General features: G+C 39.9%; 1 protein-coding gene across 3 annotated transcripts in view; it reads left to right on the plus strand.

Moving 5' to 3' along the window:
• The window catches only part of DOCK8 (dedicator of cytokinesis 8), a 73420-nt gene extending 57777 nt beyond the window's left edge, over nt 1-15643 (plus strand). For all 3 annotated transcript variants that reach the window (XM_032441260.2, XM_015848888.3, XM_015848891.3), the window contains 13 exons: nt 989-1141; nt 2150-2308; nt 3118-3218; nt 3666-3858; nt 7796-7939; nt 8866-8997; nt 9779-9913; nt 10437-10526; nt 10851-11087; nt 11750-11893; nt 12844-12950; nt 13637-13804; nt 14436-15643. In XM_032441260.2, coding sequence (XP_032297151.2) covers nt 989-1141; nt 2150-2308; nt 3118-3218; nt 3666-3858; nt 7796-7939; nt 8866-8997; nt 9779-9913; nt 10437-10526; nt 10851-11087; nt 11750-11893; nt 12844-12950; nt 13637-13804; nt 14436-14496 — 1824 coding nt within the window. In that variant the 3' untranslated portion in view covers nt 14497-15643. The remainder of the gene's footprint in view (nt 1-988; nt 1142-2149; nt 2309-3117; nt 3219-3665; nt 3859-7795; nt 7940-8865; nt 8998-9778; nt 9914-10436; nt 10527-10850; nt 11088-11749; nt 11894-12843; nt 12951-13636; nt 13805-14435) is intronic.
• The last annotated feature ends 1940 nt before the right edge of the window (nt 15644-17583 follow it).

A 17583-nucleotide genomic window follows, 5' to 3' on the forward strand; every position in this document is an offset into this window, starting at 1 on the left:
GTAGATATCAGAGTAGTTATGAAACTCATAATTATGTTTTCATTGTACTTTATCTTTGGAAGCTAACTTCCAATTAAAATAATAAATTCTGTGAAGCAATTATTACTCTTATTGAAATAGATCGTACAATTAAGCTGACTCAGTGCTTCATTTTATGAAGCAACCATTGCAATGTATTTATATTACACCTTAGGTATGTACATGTTATTTTACAAACAAATGAAAATGATAGAACCCTATGCCAGCAGGTTTGTAATATAAATTAGGCATAAAACAGTGAGATAATTGAGTGAAGAAGGTCAAGGGCCAGCAAACAGGCCTGCAAATGGAAAATAACCCAGTGCTCTTCTCACACACCTTTTATCAGTCCAACCTGTGCTTATACAATACTGGTGCAACGCTTCTCTGTACCGTGACAGTCTCTTAGGATAGACATTCTGCTCCCAGGATTTATTGTCTGCTAGATGCATGGGGACAGTCTTTAAAAGAGGGTCTGTCGTGAAAGCTGGGCAACAGAATTTTTGTGGCACGCCGTAGGAGGAAGAACATGCTGGAGGGCTGGGGAGGGGTAGGGTGTTGATGCAAAAAGCCAGTAATTGCTCTTATCCACAAGGAAATATTTGCATGGTTCATCAACTGTTATATATTCTGAAAATAACAACTCTTCCTGCTTTTTAAGAATTTTGCAATAATTTATCATTTCAAAAACTCCTGAAGGCACTGTGGGACACTGTGAGAAATTTTTTGTTCTCTCTCTTTCTATTGCTCTTCTTTCAGACGCAAAGACTATTTTCAAACCTTTCTTCTCTTTAGAACAGCTTGGAAATGAAGTCTATAGGGGCATAGAAATCAGATGCCAATATTAAGGGTATAAAATGTTATTTGTGTATATTTTTGTCTTTGTCTGAACCCCGTGATTTTCATGCACTAAGCTCATTTAATGGCCAGAAATGGTAGTACTGAATGGCATCTTCTCTGTTTCCTTTAGTTTGGAGATTTCTTGTTTGAAGAGGAAGTGGAACAGTGTGCTGATCTCTGTCAAAGAGTTCTCCATCACTGCAGCAGCAGCATAGATATTACACGGACTCAAGCCTGTGCCACTCTTTATCTCCTCATGAGATACAGCTTCAGCTCTACCAGTGTAAGATTTTGAGAACGCCAGAGTGTTTTATGCCAACTGTTTCATGACCAATTGAAACAGAAACTGTGGTAACAAACAGGAAGCATCTGCAGGTCAATATGTTGTGCTGTTTTGCACACTTGAACTAGAAGTGGTGTGACAAGTGCAGAGGAGAAATTGTTTTAATTACTGTTCAACGTCTTGTTTAGGAAGGTGTGATTTTTTTTTTTTCCTGAAGTATCTATAAATGTGTTTTCAAATGGAACATTGTGAGGCTTCTGATAGCAAGGGCTGTATGATAGATAAGCAACACTTTATTTTTCTCATAATTTTTCTCACTTTTGTGACAGAACTGCATCTGACCAGTTCTATTCTAGTGCAATTAGAGCCTTAGCAGAATAACTGTATGTGATTATTAATGCAATTTTTTCACTTTCCCTTTCATGTCAAGAACTATAAACTAGGCCTGGATTTTACCCACACATGCAGAGCAAAATAGTTATTTTATTTGTGTAGATTCCTAATGTCCTAGCACGTAAGGACAATCATTAGCACCATTTTCTCCCTAGTTTTCACTTTAAGAGCCTTTACTATGTAAGAAGTGGTGGATGTGCAGTAGGAGAACATGCCTCTGCAGAGCTGATACCATCAAGGTATGGTACATCACCAGATTACGTCCTTGGAGGCCATTTGCTATATAGACTTGTTTCCAGAATGTTTATGTAGTCCCGCTGCCTCTCATTCTCTCTGTGTGGCCTAATCTAAATGCTTACTGGCCTGTCCTGAGGTGAAAAGAGAGAACTCAATTCCTCTAGTCTCAAGCAAGCATATTCTTGCCTCAAAGCACTGACATGTCAGAGTCCAGACCTCCTGATTCTTGCTCACATGAGCAGCAGCGTTAACCCACATAGAGTGAGCAGGTGAAAGTGGATTTGGTTTATGCAGGAGACAGAGATATGTGAACTGATATGATATGCATGGGGTATCGTCTCTAATTTGTTGTTTTTTTTTTTTTCCTTCTTCTGAAAGAATTTTGCAAGAGTGAAGATGCAGGTGACTATGTCACTAGCTTCTTTGGTTGGCAAATCACCTGAGTTTAATGAGGAATTCCTGCGACGATCTTTACGAACTATCCTGGCCTATGCAGAGGAAGATGTGGACATGCAGGCAACTCCGTTTCCCATTCAGGTCAAATCTTTTGTAATATCTGTGGTTTGTATTAGAACTTTCGCATAGGAATGTGCTTGGAGCAAATCCTAGAATCTCAGTCTTATGCAAGAATGAAAGTAACAATGCAGGCGGTATTGTCTGAACTTATGTCTTATGCAACAACAAGCAGAAGTGGAAGACCCAATTCTGTACCATTTGATTCTCTTTAGAGAAGGGTTATCTCTTAGATTTGTAGACAGCTTTTACCTAGACCCCAGCAGGAACTGCACACACAAATTTCCCAGGGTGGAATTTGATTAAGTATGTTTTCCTGCAAGTAGCACTGTGGAAACGTCTCCCCTCTTTCCAGTTTGTAAGGCAGCAGTGGCAGTAATGAAAAATATTTCAGACAACTGCCAGGTGCTTTGCTGAAATTCAGTTTTTGCTGAAGACTTACAAAATCATCTGATTTGTTATCAGACCACAGGAAGAACTAAATTAGCATACAGTCTTATTGGTTTTTTGTTTTTGTTTTTTGTTCTGTTTGTTTTATTCTTGGTTTTGGTTTGTTGTTGTTGTTTTTTTTTTCATTCAGAAATAAACTGATTAAAGGTGTATCCAGCTCATTTTGATTCATTAAAATGAATAAAATTTGCTATGTCATCAGTGTTTGCTGCACTGAATAGAGTTGGAAAAATATACCTCGTAGCAATTCAGCATCCTGCCATTTCCTTCAGTAAGAGGGACTGAATTTCTATAAAATATCATCTGTTGCAGGGACTGGTACTTTTCTAGAAGAGGAGAAATAAGTGCCTGAGAAATGCATGTTGATCTTTGTATTACTGCAGGTAGAGGAGCTGCTGTGTAATCTGAACAGCATCCTGTCAGACACAGTGAAAATGAGAGAATTTCAGGAAGACCCAGAAATGCTCATGGATCTTATGTACAGGTGAATCATTTAGAACTGCTAGTGAGGAAATTCTGCAGTGAATTAAGCACAGTTAAGCACTGTGTATGGGACAGGGGACAAGTTGTGGACAAATACTCCAGCTGTTCTGTATGTTCCCACTTCAGCACAGCTGACCTCTCACAAGGGGCCCAGGTGGGAGTGGAGACACTGGGAGGTCACTGGTGTGCATGGGCTTGGGCAAGGATGGAAGTCAGGAACTAACAATCACTGAAGGGTCTTGGGTTCAGCATTTTTACTTCCTCATAGCTCCACTGTTTCCTAGCTTCCCTTCCCTAGCTTCCCTTCTTTTACCATGTGCTTAGTGAATGCTACATACAGAATAAGGACGAAGGTGTCTGCTTCCATTCAGCCCATGTGGAGAACTGTAGAGATCCTTTCTGTTATTTGAGAAGTAATTCACAGCTCCTGTCTTCCCTGTGTTGTTAGAATTGCCAAAGGGTACCAGACATCACCTGACCTGAGACTGACTTGGCTGCAGAACATGGCAGAGAAGCACACCAAAAGGAAGTGCTACACAGAAGCAGCTATGTGCCTCGTCCATGCTGCTGCACTGGTGGCAGAGTACCTCAGCATGCTTGAAGATCGCAGCTATCTCCCAGTGGGCAGCGTCAGCTTTCAGGTAAGAAGAGAATCCAAAGCTCTGATAGACTAGGATGACCCAATCACAGTGTATGTATTTCTTCTTGTGTCAGGCTGAGTAGGACTGAACATAAGGGTACGAAAAGTGACGATGACAGAGGGTCTATCTCCACTTTCGATAGTTCATTCTGATTATTTATTACACTTACTGATGGAAACTTTAGTATTTAGCTGTCTGTAGCTTCTGTCTGCAGCCTTTGGATGCTGTAATCTCTTATTTGGCAAATAAAAACCCTCTATTATCATATATCTTTTCCTGTGCTTGTTACTTAATAATTGTGATAGATTCATCTTTCAACCTTCTTTCTGACAAGCTAAATAATAGGAGCTAATCTATTTTTTTCAACACATACTCCAGTGCTTTGAGTGTCCTCCAGTTACTAAGCAACATCTTTCTCAGTAGTAAACGGCACAATCGTGTGATAGTTTATGCACAGTAAAAGTGTCCTATAAGGTCTTCAACTCTAGGAAGTACCTTTCAGTTTATAGCTTCAAAGGCCCCGCTTTTTCCTTTGGCCTCGTTGAGCTCATTACTGAGTGATACATCAGCCTTTTCCAGAGAGATTTCTTGGATTATTTTCTGTTTGTTTGTTTCCCCTCTTTGTTTTCTACACCCTGTGGGTTACAATATAATTATCTGCTTTAAGAAATCATTTGAAATGCAGATATTTGTTCACACCTAGCTTATCAGATTATGCAGTTTTGTTCATTCTTACCCAAACTTATTTTATGTGCAAATGTAGTGATTTTGTTCCTTTTTTTTTTCACACAAAAAATAGAATTGGCTACACCCTTAAAATATTCCCATGTGTTGATAATTCTTCTTTTATGATTGTTGTCTAAAACTGTTGATCCCTTCTAAAACTATTTTTTATTTACGTTGTACTTCTCCAATTTTCCAAAACATACAGTGACTCAGTATTATTTGCCAGAATACCCTTTTGCTTATCTCATTCAGAGAGCATGGAGGGGCACATTTTACAGTCCAGGTGGTTCAGAAAGGGCAAACATCAGTAGTACATTCATCATCCCTTGATATAACCACAACACAAGTGGTTTTTTCGCTTCAGAATAGTGGATGTGAATGTTATTGAACCACTTAGAATTTTGCATTGAGTTTAGTGTTCTGAGAAATAGTACTCACAATTCCGCCATAGCATTATTCTTTCATAATTCCTTTACTGATAAACTAAAGCATAATAATATAACAATATATAAATAAACTAAAACTAAAACTTTACTGATAAACTTTACTGATAAACTGAGCGTTTTAGACAAATCAACCTCTCTGGTCAAAATGCTTGTGTAAATACATGCTTTCTAAAGGAAAAGTTGCTCCACAGGAGAGAGGCAGTCAAATGCCTTAACAACCAGAAACTCAGTTACAAAATGTTTTATATGACAGCATAATTTTGAGCTTCAGTTTGCTCAATAACAGCACTTACCTGTAATAACACTTAGCATTTTTACAAAGCTGTTCAAGAGAAGATATCCTCTTCTCTACAAATAGATTTGTGTTTTGTAGCACCTTGTTCAGATGATTTCTTTGAAAAAGAACATCACTCAGGTTGTCTCAGCTTTCCTTGGAGCTCCAGATCTCACTGATTCTTTCTGGGTCCATTTCATTTAGCTTCAGTATGACATTAACTAGTATTGGTGATGTGCATTCAGATTTCTATAATTAATGTCAAGTACTGTTCTGAATGAGGAGAAGTGTCAGTTCATTTATGTAAATGAGTAAAGTGGTGCAGCAAAAGATTATATGAGTATACCTAGGTCTTTTGCAGTTATTTCATTAGTACCCTCAAAACTGATTGTAAGGTAATGCTTTAGCGTGCACTGTGCCAGGCAAAACTGCATATGCTCTTATCTCTGCAATCAGAAAATTTTCTTTGGAGAATGACAGTTTGTGTTCACAATGAATCCCCTTTACAAGTGAGGACAGTGACTTAAAGAGAACATGAATTGGCTTTAAAGGAAATTCACATTACCACAGACAAGGTCTTAGTACATGTGTGTCTATCTATCTGTTAAGATACAAAGCTCATTAGCCTACACCTGGCAGTAGGCACATCAACCATGGTGTTCTGAGGATCAAAGTTGCAGGCTACTTGCTACATCTCACTTTATCATGAGTTCTGGTGACAACCAGTCAAGCCTCTTGAATTAACACAAGCATCTCTTTTACTCAAACCCAGTTTGTATGAATACTTGGGGTTACCCTGACCCAAGTGCAGCACCCTGCACTCGGCCTTGTTGAACCTCGTTAGGTTAACATGGGCCAACTTCTCCAGCCTGTCCAGGTCCCTCTGGATGGCTTCCCTTCCTTCCAATATATTGACAGCACACTGAGCTTGGTATCATCCGCAGACTTGCTGAGGGTGCACTCGATGTCATTGTCTGTGTTATTCATGAAGATGTTGAAGAGCACCGGTCCCAAAACCAACCCCTGAGGGACACAGCTTGTGACTGGCCTCCAGTCTGACACAGAACCATTAATCACAGCACTTTGGCTGCATCCAGACCGCCAGTTCCTAATCCATCATACATTCCATTCTTCAAATCCACACCTCTCTAATTTAGATAGAAGGATGTGGTGAGGGACCATGTCAGAGGCTTTGAGGAAGTCCAGGTAGATGACATCCATCACCCTTCCCCTGTCCACTGAAGCTGTCTCTCCAGAAGGCCACCAGATTGTTCAGGCAATAACTGCCTTTGGTGAAGCCATGCTGGCTGTCTCGAATCAACTCTTTGTCTTGTATGTGCCTTAGCATAGCTTCTAGGAGGATCTGCTCATGATCTTCCCAGGCACAGAAGTGAGACTCACTGGCCTGTAGTTCTCCAGGTCTTCCTTTCTCCCTTTCTTAAAAATTCAAAGAAGTCTGGCTGCTGCATGGGTTGTATGAGTTGCCCTAATATGTGCCAGGTGTGCAAACTGTGCTTAATGTTACTTTCTTCAGTAGGACTGATAGCTGAAAAATGACAGCCATGGGTATACTGAAAGGTGCTGTCATTTTCTCTCTGTCTGAAATGCAGACATATTCCTGTGAATGCTGTCCTGACTACATGCTGATTATTGCAGAGGAGCTAACATGATGTTCAGAACAGACACGGTGATGGTGATGTGGCTGCAGTAAATTTCACTCATAGAAAAATAAATACACCTGCAAAAGCCACGGGGAGAAGTTCTGTTTTGCTAGTGATGTGTGGTGCCAATTCTTTATCTGAAATCTGATCAATAGTAACAGCCTTCAGACTCTCAGCCATTTTATAAAGATGTCTTCTGGGAATTAGATATGTAGCCAGCTGGCATCTATCTTGCACTCAGATTTACATTGTAATTTCTACTGAAGAGAGACACCATGACACTGCTTTTAAGTAGTAGCAAATCAAACCTTAGCCTTCAGTTATTTCAGTTTTTAGAGAAGTACTGTCTGTGTTGTACTTCTCTGTTTCTAAAAGCTGCAGAATTAACAACCTGAGAATTCGGATTCTTTTAAAAGCTCAAAGAAGGCCTGAGGTGCAGCTTGAAATTTTTCACCTCTGAGGTACAAGAAACTGAAAAGATATGGCTTCCAGTTATCCCTGTGGCATAGGAGATTTGGTGCATTCCAGCATTCCAAGGAAACCTACCCACTTGAAGGAGGTCAGCTGGTGATCCACAGGAGTTCACCTTTTAATCCTGAGGCAAGAAAAAAAAAACTTAGGATTCTTAAAACAAAACTCCTGATCTGCCATCTGCAAAGATTTATGGTGTTACATTTACTTCTGAGTAAGATTTAACCATGTTCCCTCTGGCTGCGCTTCCCTCTCATTCTTCTTTCTGTCATTTAGGTATGTTGGAACTGTTTCTGCCTGGCTCTTTACTGTAGACTGTTGGTCTTGGTTCCTGATTTCTCTGCTCTGATTTGTTTTAGAACATTTCACCCAATGTGCTGGAGGAATCTGCTGTTTCAGATGATGTTTTGTCTCCGGATGAAGATGGCATATGTTCTGGGAGGTACTTCTCAGAAAGTGGCCTGGTGGGGTTACTAGAACAAGCAGCAGAGCACTTCAACACGGTGAGTGAGAGCAAAAGTGTGAGGACTTGTAGAGGGCCTGTGCCAGGTGGTTTTCCTGCACAGGAGGAAGTGAAAGTTTAGTGCTCAGCCAGGCTCCATGAATTTGCCCCATTGCAGACAGCTGGTGCAGGAACACACTTTTGGTTGACCCAGCCCTGCCTCAGCCAGGTTGACTAAGTACACTTTACAAGTAGCCTAGCTCAGCCATCCCTTACTGCGAGGACTACAGGTAGCATCAGTAGAAAGTGATTGTCCCAGCAAAGCTTTCTGGATGGTATTTTCATGGGATGGTACATTTTAGAAAAAACCTCTTGCTTAAAATGCAGATTTTATGAAGCACGCGACAGTTGCTCCTATGCTTTCACACATTGTACAACCATTGGTCTCATAATTTGGACTTACTACGCATTAATACTCAGCTTGCTCATCATATTGTTGCAGTGCTAAAAAAACATATATTTAGCATCTCTGAAGAAATCATTTTGGCTTCTTTTGTCCAGATGCAGGTTTTGTTGCTTTCTGGTCTCAGCAAAATCATACGTGCAGAACAAACCCATTCCTTTCTCATCTGGGTTTCTAACTCTTCAGGTCACTAACCAGAAACCATGTGCTTTACACAGGAATTTTGTGCTGAGAGCCCAACAAAGCAGAGATCCAAATTAAATCTAGTTTTCTGTTCACGGCTACTTTCAGAACTACTCTTTTATGGTTAGCAGATTTTAGAATCCTAAAGCAAGTAACATTAAAGATTGAAAGATTGAAAGATGAGTCCCATAAATCCCATTTTCAGACAGGCTATTAATGGAGATCCAGCTTCCAGCTTCTTTTCAGAGATCATGAGGTTTCATTTCTTGTTTTCTATGGTTTTTTTCTTCTTCTTTTTTTTTCTTTTTAATTTATTTATTTTATTTTTTTTTTAAACCAAGGGAGGATTGTATGAAACTGTGAATGAAGTGTACAAAATTGTCATCCCCATACTGGAAGCACATCGAGACTTCAGGAAGCTTACCTTGACGCATAGCAAGCTACAGAAGGCCTTTGACAGCATTATTAATAAGGTACTTGTGAGGCAAGGCAGCACTAGCAAGACGTTGCTAGGCTGCAATATTTGGTTATGTTTGATGATAGTAAAATGAAGACTGGTGAGAAAAAGGTCAGTTTTCTTTTTTTAACAGAAGCTTCCATCTGCTTTGTCCTACCTATAAAGCGTACTCCGTAGTGAAGGAGGCTCTATTCTCCATGCTAGAAAAAGAAGCAAATATAAAATTGTTTTAGAATTATGAAAAAACAGCTGAATAAGTCAAACTTAGAGTAAGACTTCATTCAACCTGACCACATGTATTTGAGCAAAACAACCTTCTTATCCCCTGGCTGTTAGTATTAGCTATAAAACAGAGGAAAGACAAAAGCCTGCCTGACTTCTCAGTTCTCAGGCTGCTCTTGTAGTTATTTTTCTGCAGAAGTGTTTTACTACTGAACCCAGTCAGTTCATGTTCATATCAACTTTTGCTCCTTGCAGAATTGAATTTTATTAAATAGAATGGAATTAAAAGATATTATGAATGTTGTTTTGTAAAAGTCATGTCATGGTCAGCCTAAATTTTAAGTTAGGTGGTGGTCAGATGTCCTCTTAGATTGTATTTTTTTCTTTAATGGATATATACTTTTAATTCACTGGCACTAAAAACGTATAAACCAAAATATGCTTCTGGAATATGGGAAGATGTAAAATTAGTAGGTTTTTATATATAGAATTGGGGAAGGAGGGCATCCAAGTGATGCTCTGTTGACATCAAAAAACAAGGAATTATGATTTTCCTGTTTTCCTGTATTTATTAGGGCCAAAAGCGAATGTTTGGAACTTACTTTCGTGTTGGCTTCTATGGATCCAAATTTGGTGACTTAGATGAACAGGAATTTGTTTACAAGGAGCCTGCAATTACCAAACTTCCTGAGATTTCTCACAGATTAGAGGTAATGAAAAAAAACATGGTGATGATATTATCTCCTGCGCTACACCATCCTTTCTAAAGAGCACACAGAGTTCTAATAGCATTACTGCTGTATAAAACCCAATCACAAAGCATAATTTATACCATAGATTATTTCCTTTCTTTATGCCTTTTCTCTTTCAGTTGCAGTCCTTTTTTACAGCAGAATGATGAAAGTGAGGACCTCAGTCCTTCAGTTTGTAGTATATTGAATGATTTGATCTGAGCAGGCCAGATAATTGCTTTGGTACCTTTTCAGCTTTTCAATGGAACTGCAGTGTTTTCTTCTTCTCTCTTTAGCAGGAGCTTTATTGTTTTTTTTCATGACTAATTCAAACTGAGCTTTGTTGGTAAGATAAAGCCTGGTCAGCTGTGTTTCACGAGACATATTTGCCATACAGAAGTCAGAAATCATCACAGCTGCTCCTTTCTTTTAGAGGCATGCAAGTCACTAGCAGTCTATTAAGGACTAAAAACATTCTAGGATAATTCTGTTTCCTTTCCAGGGATTTTATGGCCAGTGCTTTGGGGAAGATAGTGTGGAAGTGATTAAAGACTCTGCTCCTGTTGACAAAAGCAAGCTGGATCCCAATAAGGTAAGAAAAGTACTACTTACAGAGTTGAGTGCTTCATCACAGAGGAGAGGGATCTCCTTGAAGCTCTCACACTGAAACATTAAGGCGGGTTATAGCCTATGCCGTGGTAGCTAGTCACTGTGGGTGGAAATTAGATGCTTTGATCCCTCAGGGTTACATTGTGCCCTCTCCAAAGGTAAGTTTTGTCAGCGCTGAAGGAAAGCGGGATTTGTAGCTCTGTGCTCTTCCAGACCATGCTTGGCTAAGTGAGATCTATACTATGTACCATTCCTTTACACTTCTTTCACTGTAGAGTACTGAAATGGTTCTTCCCTTTTCTCCCAGGCATACATACAGATTACTTTTGTGGAGCCATATTTTGACGAATATGAGATGAAAGACAGGGTAACTTACTTTGAAAAGAACTTCAACCTCTGTCGGTTCATGTACACTACGCCATTCACCATGGATGGGCGCCCTAGAGGAGAACTTAGCGAGCAATACAAGAGAAACACCATTTTGACCACGATGCATGCTTTCCCCTACATCAAAACTAGAATAAATATCATCCAAAAAGAAGAGGTAATTGGGTTTTGAGGACAAATCTACTTTCTCAGTGGTTGAAGGAGTCTGAGGGGGAAGGTTTTGAAATTCTGTGCTAGATAGAAAGAAAAAGAAAAAAAAATAGCTGAATTTTTCAGACATTATTCTCATAAACAGGAATGGCATAGAATGGGTGGACAAACGTAAGATGGGTACTTATGTGTGGGGAAGAAAAGGCTGATATATATAATATATAGATATGATATATATAAATACTTCTTTTGACTTTCTCATATGCTGTGCAGAAGAATACGTGGAGCTCCATTTATGGCTGTACTTCCAGCTGATAACATACAGTCAGAGAACTAAATTGGGCTTAGAGCTGCAATAGAGACACAGCAGCTTTATTACAGTAGGAAGTGAAAAGCCCTTTCAGACATCAATTCAGCAACTTAGAATAACAACAAGCATATGCAAATGGAGAATCTCATCCAAATCCCATTCTTGCAAGCGATAAGATGCCAATAAGCTCTGAATCAGATGTGGCATTTATCAAGACAGCATTTAGACTGAGCATTCTTCCCAGGCGTCAAAACTACTCTTATCACATGAGGCAGTTATACTTTTAATGCCAGGTTTAGAACAGGTCAATTATGCAGCTGGTTCAGGTAATGAATCGTCTCTTCTTCCACTTCCAATAGTTTATTTTAACACCAATTGAAGTTGCTATTGAAGATATGCGGAAAAAAACACAAGAACTGACTGCAGCTACGAACCAAGAGCCACCAGATGCTAAAATGCTACAGATGGTTTTGCAGGGCTCAGTTGGAGCCACTGTAAATCAGGTAAAGAATCCAAATAAGCCACATGATGATTTTCTGCACACTTTTCTGTCTGTGCTTTTTTTGCAGTCATCTCTTGCACAGGGAGAAGAACTTCTAGTCAGACACATTTGGTCACAGTGCCAATTTAAACTTTATCCTTTGATACTGAGTCCTTTTTTTCCCCCCCATTGCTGAAGCAGTTCTTGGTTAACACAGCTCTTCCATCAGGTTTGCTTTGTGGGTGTGTCAAGTAGAGGTGAAGTGAAGCAGAGGTAGGAGTATTACTTTTGGTGGTGGTGCTTGATGAAATGCTATCTTGGTTGTACATGCCGATACTCAAATAAGCCTTGTGATTTCATCCAAGGGTTTTCCATTCCTAGCACACCAGCCATCTCAGCTATTTTGTTCACTCCAGGTGCATCCTCAGGGAGCAAAAATAATAACTCTGCCTGCAGTCATTATAAATTCACAGTTTGCAGAGCTTCAAAAAGCCAAATAGACAAGTGTCCTTCCCACCCCCTTGGGGTTGTCCACCTTTTTACAGAGTTGGTTTCTTTGCTGTAAGCCTAAATCCTCTTGGTTTCTCCAGATTCTTCATCAGTGAAGCCCCCAAAATGAAGTAACATGTTCTAAGTTTTGAAGTGAGAGGCCCCTTTCTGCCCTGCTTATTCCTGACTCCCTTGAGATAAAGTAATACCACACATTGCCTTTGGCAGTAGATCTACCCTAGCTCTTCTCTGAAGAGTAGAATTGGTTATTCTTTGTGGAGGAAAAATAAAAGCAGGGGAGGATAAAATACAATGTGCAAAAACTGTTTGCCAAAGGTAAATTAAGAGATAAAAAAAGGGAAAACATCCTTTCATGGTGACTGTGCATAGTTTTCTTTTCTTCTCTAACTTCATGCATGAAATGACCAAGTTTGTGGTCTATTTCCAGTCTTTTCTGACATTTTCTTTTGTTGTTCCTATAAGGGACCACTAGAGGTAGCGCAAGTGTTCCTGGCTGAAATTCCAGCAGACCCCAAACTTTACCGACATCACAACAAACTGAGGTTGTGCTTCAAAGAGTTTATAATGAGGTTAGTAAAACCACATTTAAATATGGAATGGCATCGTTAATGTCAGTAACAGCAGTAATGTAACAGTAATATGACAGTGTAATGGATTGTACAAGCTAGTACCACAAATCCAGGCATCTCGTACTTCAGGGTTGTTGGTCCAGACTTACTGTCTCCACTTTGTAAATGGTGCCTTGCTGTTTACAAATGAGAGTAAATGTTAAGATTGCAAAAGAATTATGTTGAAAACTAAGATTCAGCATTCATTTTATCTTTTGATATTTCACTGAGATTTAACACAAGACTAATGCCTTGATTTCATTACATGTTATTTTTATTTTATATATTAATATGTACAAGGTCTACTCCAAAATTAATGTCTGCAGTGTTATGGTGTTGGTCCACCACAACAGAGGCAGATGTTGGTGGTACAGCAGGAGAGGTTGAACCTTCCCACCAATACTCCATTACATTCTCTTGCCACATGACAGCTGTCAGCAGAGGGGCACTCTTACAGAATGGCATCTGACGTGGAAGTGCATATGAAACAAAGGTGTGGCACTGAATTCCTCCACGATGAAAACAAATGGCACCCACTGACATTCATTAATACTTTCAGAATGTTTACAGAGACCAAACACAAAGTTAATGTGTTCAGCAGAATGAGGTAATACATTTTGTGCCTTCTTTTCTTTATTTTTGCCTAGGTGTGGTGAAGCAGTGAATAAAAACAAGCACCTTATTACTGCTGACCAGCGGGAATATCAGCAAGAACTGAAAAAGAACTATGGGAAGCTGAAGGAGAACCTTAGGCCCATGATTGAGAGAAAGATCCCAGAGCTGTACAAACATGTAGTGAAAGTCAACAGCACAAGGTACAGTGAGGGCAGGGATTCCTCTTGTAGCTGTATAAAAAGATGCCTCTGTTTAAAGGCAGAAAGGCTGTCCTACCAGTAGGTTTTGAAACGCAGCAAAAACAGGCCATGATGCAGACTGCTAAATTTGTGTTTGATGAAAGAAGTCTGCTGACTTCCACTGGATCTGAATATAGTACAAACTCCATCTCTCAAGCAACTCCATTATGCATTATAATACAAAACATGAGAAGAATTTCCATTTGACCTAATAAAGAGTGAATGGAACTATCTTGCTGTTTCTTAGGCATCTGAAGCCAGACAGAACATGTATGTGTTTATATGAACGTGTGGCACCAAGTGATGTTAGACAGCATGAAGTAAGAGTGATCCTTTCCATAACATAATCCAGTTCAACACGTTAACTGTGACATAAGAGTTTTTAATTCTTCTCTTTACTTACAAATATATGTCTCTTTACAAAGCCACTGGATCCAGAGGGGAGAAAGGGGAAAAAAAGGAATAAGGCTCTGATCTCCCAACACATAATGTGTTTCAGATGGTGATTTGTCAGCTCCTCCTTTTCAAGGGCAGGTGTTTCCTAGATACATTTTTATCTGCAGACTTCATTTGTGGATCCATTTCATTGCAGGGAATCATTTCGTAACCACAGTTTCAGGAAGTACGATGCCCAGACTTCACAGAGCACCTAAGGACTATCTGCTTCTGCCAAGGAAGAGCTTTGTGCCGCAAGCCAGAAGTGGCGGGGTATTCAACACCAGTGAAATCATAAATCTCCTCATACAGAACAGCATGTGTGTTTTCTGGACAGCATGCAGAAAAGCATTTGCACATGATCTCAGAAGACTTCAAATCATCTGTAAACGATGTGGGCTTGGAAGGGAGGGGCTGCTTTTTAGATGCTTTCGCACTTATTGTAAAATAGTTACGTGATGCCAAAGGGGGGTGCTATTGGGAGGGACAGTGGCATGAGACTGGTCACCACTGACAGACTCAGAACTCTGTGAGGGTTGGCTGAGGTGTTACATGAATCCAAACAAGATGTCTACTGAGTGCTGAGGAACTATGTCTGTTTACTTTCCTTTTCCAAGATAGCATTTATCCTTGTCCACTTGGTGGGAGAGCACATCCTGCAAGTTAATCACATGCTTAAATGCTTTCTTAATGACAGGGGACACAGGTACCTGCTCAGTGTCCACTGAGATGGAGCTTTAGGTAGGAAAAATTCCCTTGGGGTGTTTCTGTTGCCAGTTTCCATCACAGTCTTTAACTGCAGAGAGAATTCTGCACACATTCTCTCACCAAAGCTCAGAAAGCAAGAAATAGCAGCAAGGAATTTTTACAGGTTTTTAAAGAGATGTTTAAATGTAGAGACAGCTACTTGACACGCAGTTGGATTACTTAATAATTAACGTCATGTTTAGCAAAGATAACAAGTAATAGTTTAAATAGAAGGCGCTAAGCTGTGTAATTTTTGTGATTTTTATTACGTAATGCTATTATGTAAATAACCTTATTCAAAGTCAACTACAACAGCACACAACGAGAATTTCCTGCAGTGCATTTGCTCAGGCTTTACTGCATCTTTGGAGAAATTAGCACATAATTTATGATGCCTAATGCTTAGAATTTTCTGAGCCCTGGACAAACATGTTACCAAATAATCCTTATAGCACTTCTCTGAAGTAAGGAAATATTACTGCTATTTTGCAGATGGGGATAAGGATGTTGATATGTTAAGACTTCAGAACTCATTCAGCGAGGCCATGGCAGAGTCACAATTTGCGATGTGTTTATTGTGTAATGCTCACGTTTTGAAATAAAGTTCCCTTGATATTACTTTTTTTCCTCTACTTTTTTTACTGTTTGGAAGTGATAGTTCAGTGCTGATAGAGTCAGCAACCATGTGGCCAACCACATAATTCAATGTTAAAATTTCTAATAAAAGAGTAGGAGTGAGATGTGTATTGTTTCAGACAATTGCAGTGAACCTTCCTGTAGTGCATGCCACCAAATGCTATACACAAGGCTGAGGCTGCTGCCTTTAGCCAAAACATTTTGACATCTTATGCTCAGTTGCAGCCTTTCCATTAAGAACAGGAGCCTTCCCCCACACTTCCATTGACATCCAAGGGACTAAATCTGCTTGGAAACAGTTTTAAAACAGTTGCTTAGAAGCTATAAGATCTCTGCCTGTCAATGCGCACCCTCTTACCTACTGTCATTAGTATCAATTTCTGGAACAGTGGAATACTGTCACCTGCCAGCCCTGCAACCCAGCCTTATTGTTTACAAGGTGCTCATCCTTTACAGCTATATAACAGAAGTCTCAGGTAAGCAAAGCAAAATAAAAAGGAAATCCTATGAGTTCTGTAAAAGTAAGGACCCGTTCTATGTTGTGTGATCCTGTGCATTGGTCTCCTTGAGTTGTAACAGTTCTCTGGATAATTACCTGACTCCTAAAGGCCTGTTTGCTTGTGTTGTATGAGCCAAGCTCAGCCAGTTGGCCATTCTAGCCCTCAGTTTGCAGCCCACGTCCTCCCTTCCGCAACTGAAAGATGGTTTGTACATTACTTTTGAGACCTGAACTACATGAAATGTACTAAGTGTAGTAGTAAAAAATAAGTGATCTCAGCATGGGCAATACTCTGGTGTAATCTATGCACTGAAAGGAGAAAGGGCCCCTGTGGAAAGTGTATTTTTTGAGTACCTGAATAGAAGCAATGCGCACTCTCCATAGAGCAAAATTAGCACTTGGTAACAGTAAATCTTGGCATTGACTGCATTCTTCACAAAGTGAAATGAATGTGTTTCTCTGATTGCTTACGCTCTCAGTGATGGATTGATTTAAAAGGGGCATTTTTATTTGAAAAACTGACTGTTTTCCAAGAGCTGGAAATGGACAACGTAGACAACTTAATACTGCTCAATACAGACTGCCAAACTATATGTTTAAATGATCAAATCAAAGAAAACCCAGCACATCTTGATGGTGTGCTTTGTTTTGTTTCATGTTTTGTGCTTCTTTTTGGTGGGTTTTTGGATTGTCTGTTCTAAGTGTTCTCTGGGTGCATCTTACTAATTTCTTTTTTATTATATTTTTCATGTTCCCATTCACGAGTGGGATGTGCTGTGGTGTCCAGACTTAGGCATGGATCTACTCTTTGTGGTATCTAAGCATACATTGGATGCCTAGCATAGAAATCCAAATCACAAAGCAGGTGAAACTCTGATAATCCAGAGGGAGAAGGAATTTCATCTAGAGGGCAGGGAAGCATGATTTGTGCTATTAGCAAACATCTGCGAAACAGCTGGACAAGAGGATTATTTCCTACTCTACTCTTTCTGATTCTCCAAATATGAGCGCCTGCACAAGCTCCTATTCCCAAAGGGTCTTCATGAAGCCTGCTTAGCATTGCTGATACAATCAGAACCTGAAATTGCCAGAGTGCAATCTTCATACTCCAACTGAACAACTGCTTTGGGTCATAATCAACAGTGAGGAGAGGAAGTAGGCCCAGAATGATGCTGCCTCCAATGCAAATTCTTGCTGCCAGGCTTTAACATTTGGGAGTATAACATTAAGCCCCCAGGGTCTAGGAGACTGGGAGCCTGCAGGCACCATCATGGGGCACTGAACCACGGAACATCACCCATGGAGACCATATTCCCTGAAAGGAGCTGCACCTCGCTGCACCACTGAGCATTCCCACAGCCCACTAAGGGAAAGCATTCAGCACATGGTATTTGCAACTGCAGAGCTGCTGCTTGTTCAATCC

Source organism: Coturnix japonica, chromosome Z (assembly GCF_054131305.1).
Source record: "Coturnix japonica strain WE chromosome Z, WE-NBRP24, whole genome shotgun sequence".
NCBI lineage: Eukaryota > Metazoa > Chordata > Aves > Galliformes > Phasianidae > Coturnix > Coturnix japonica.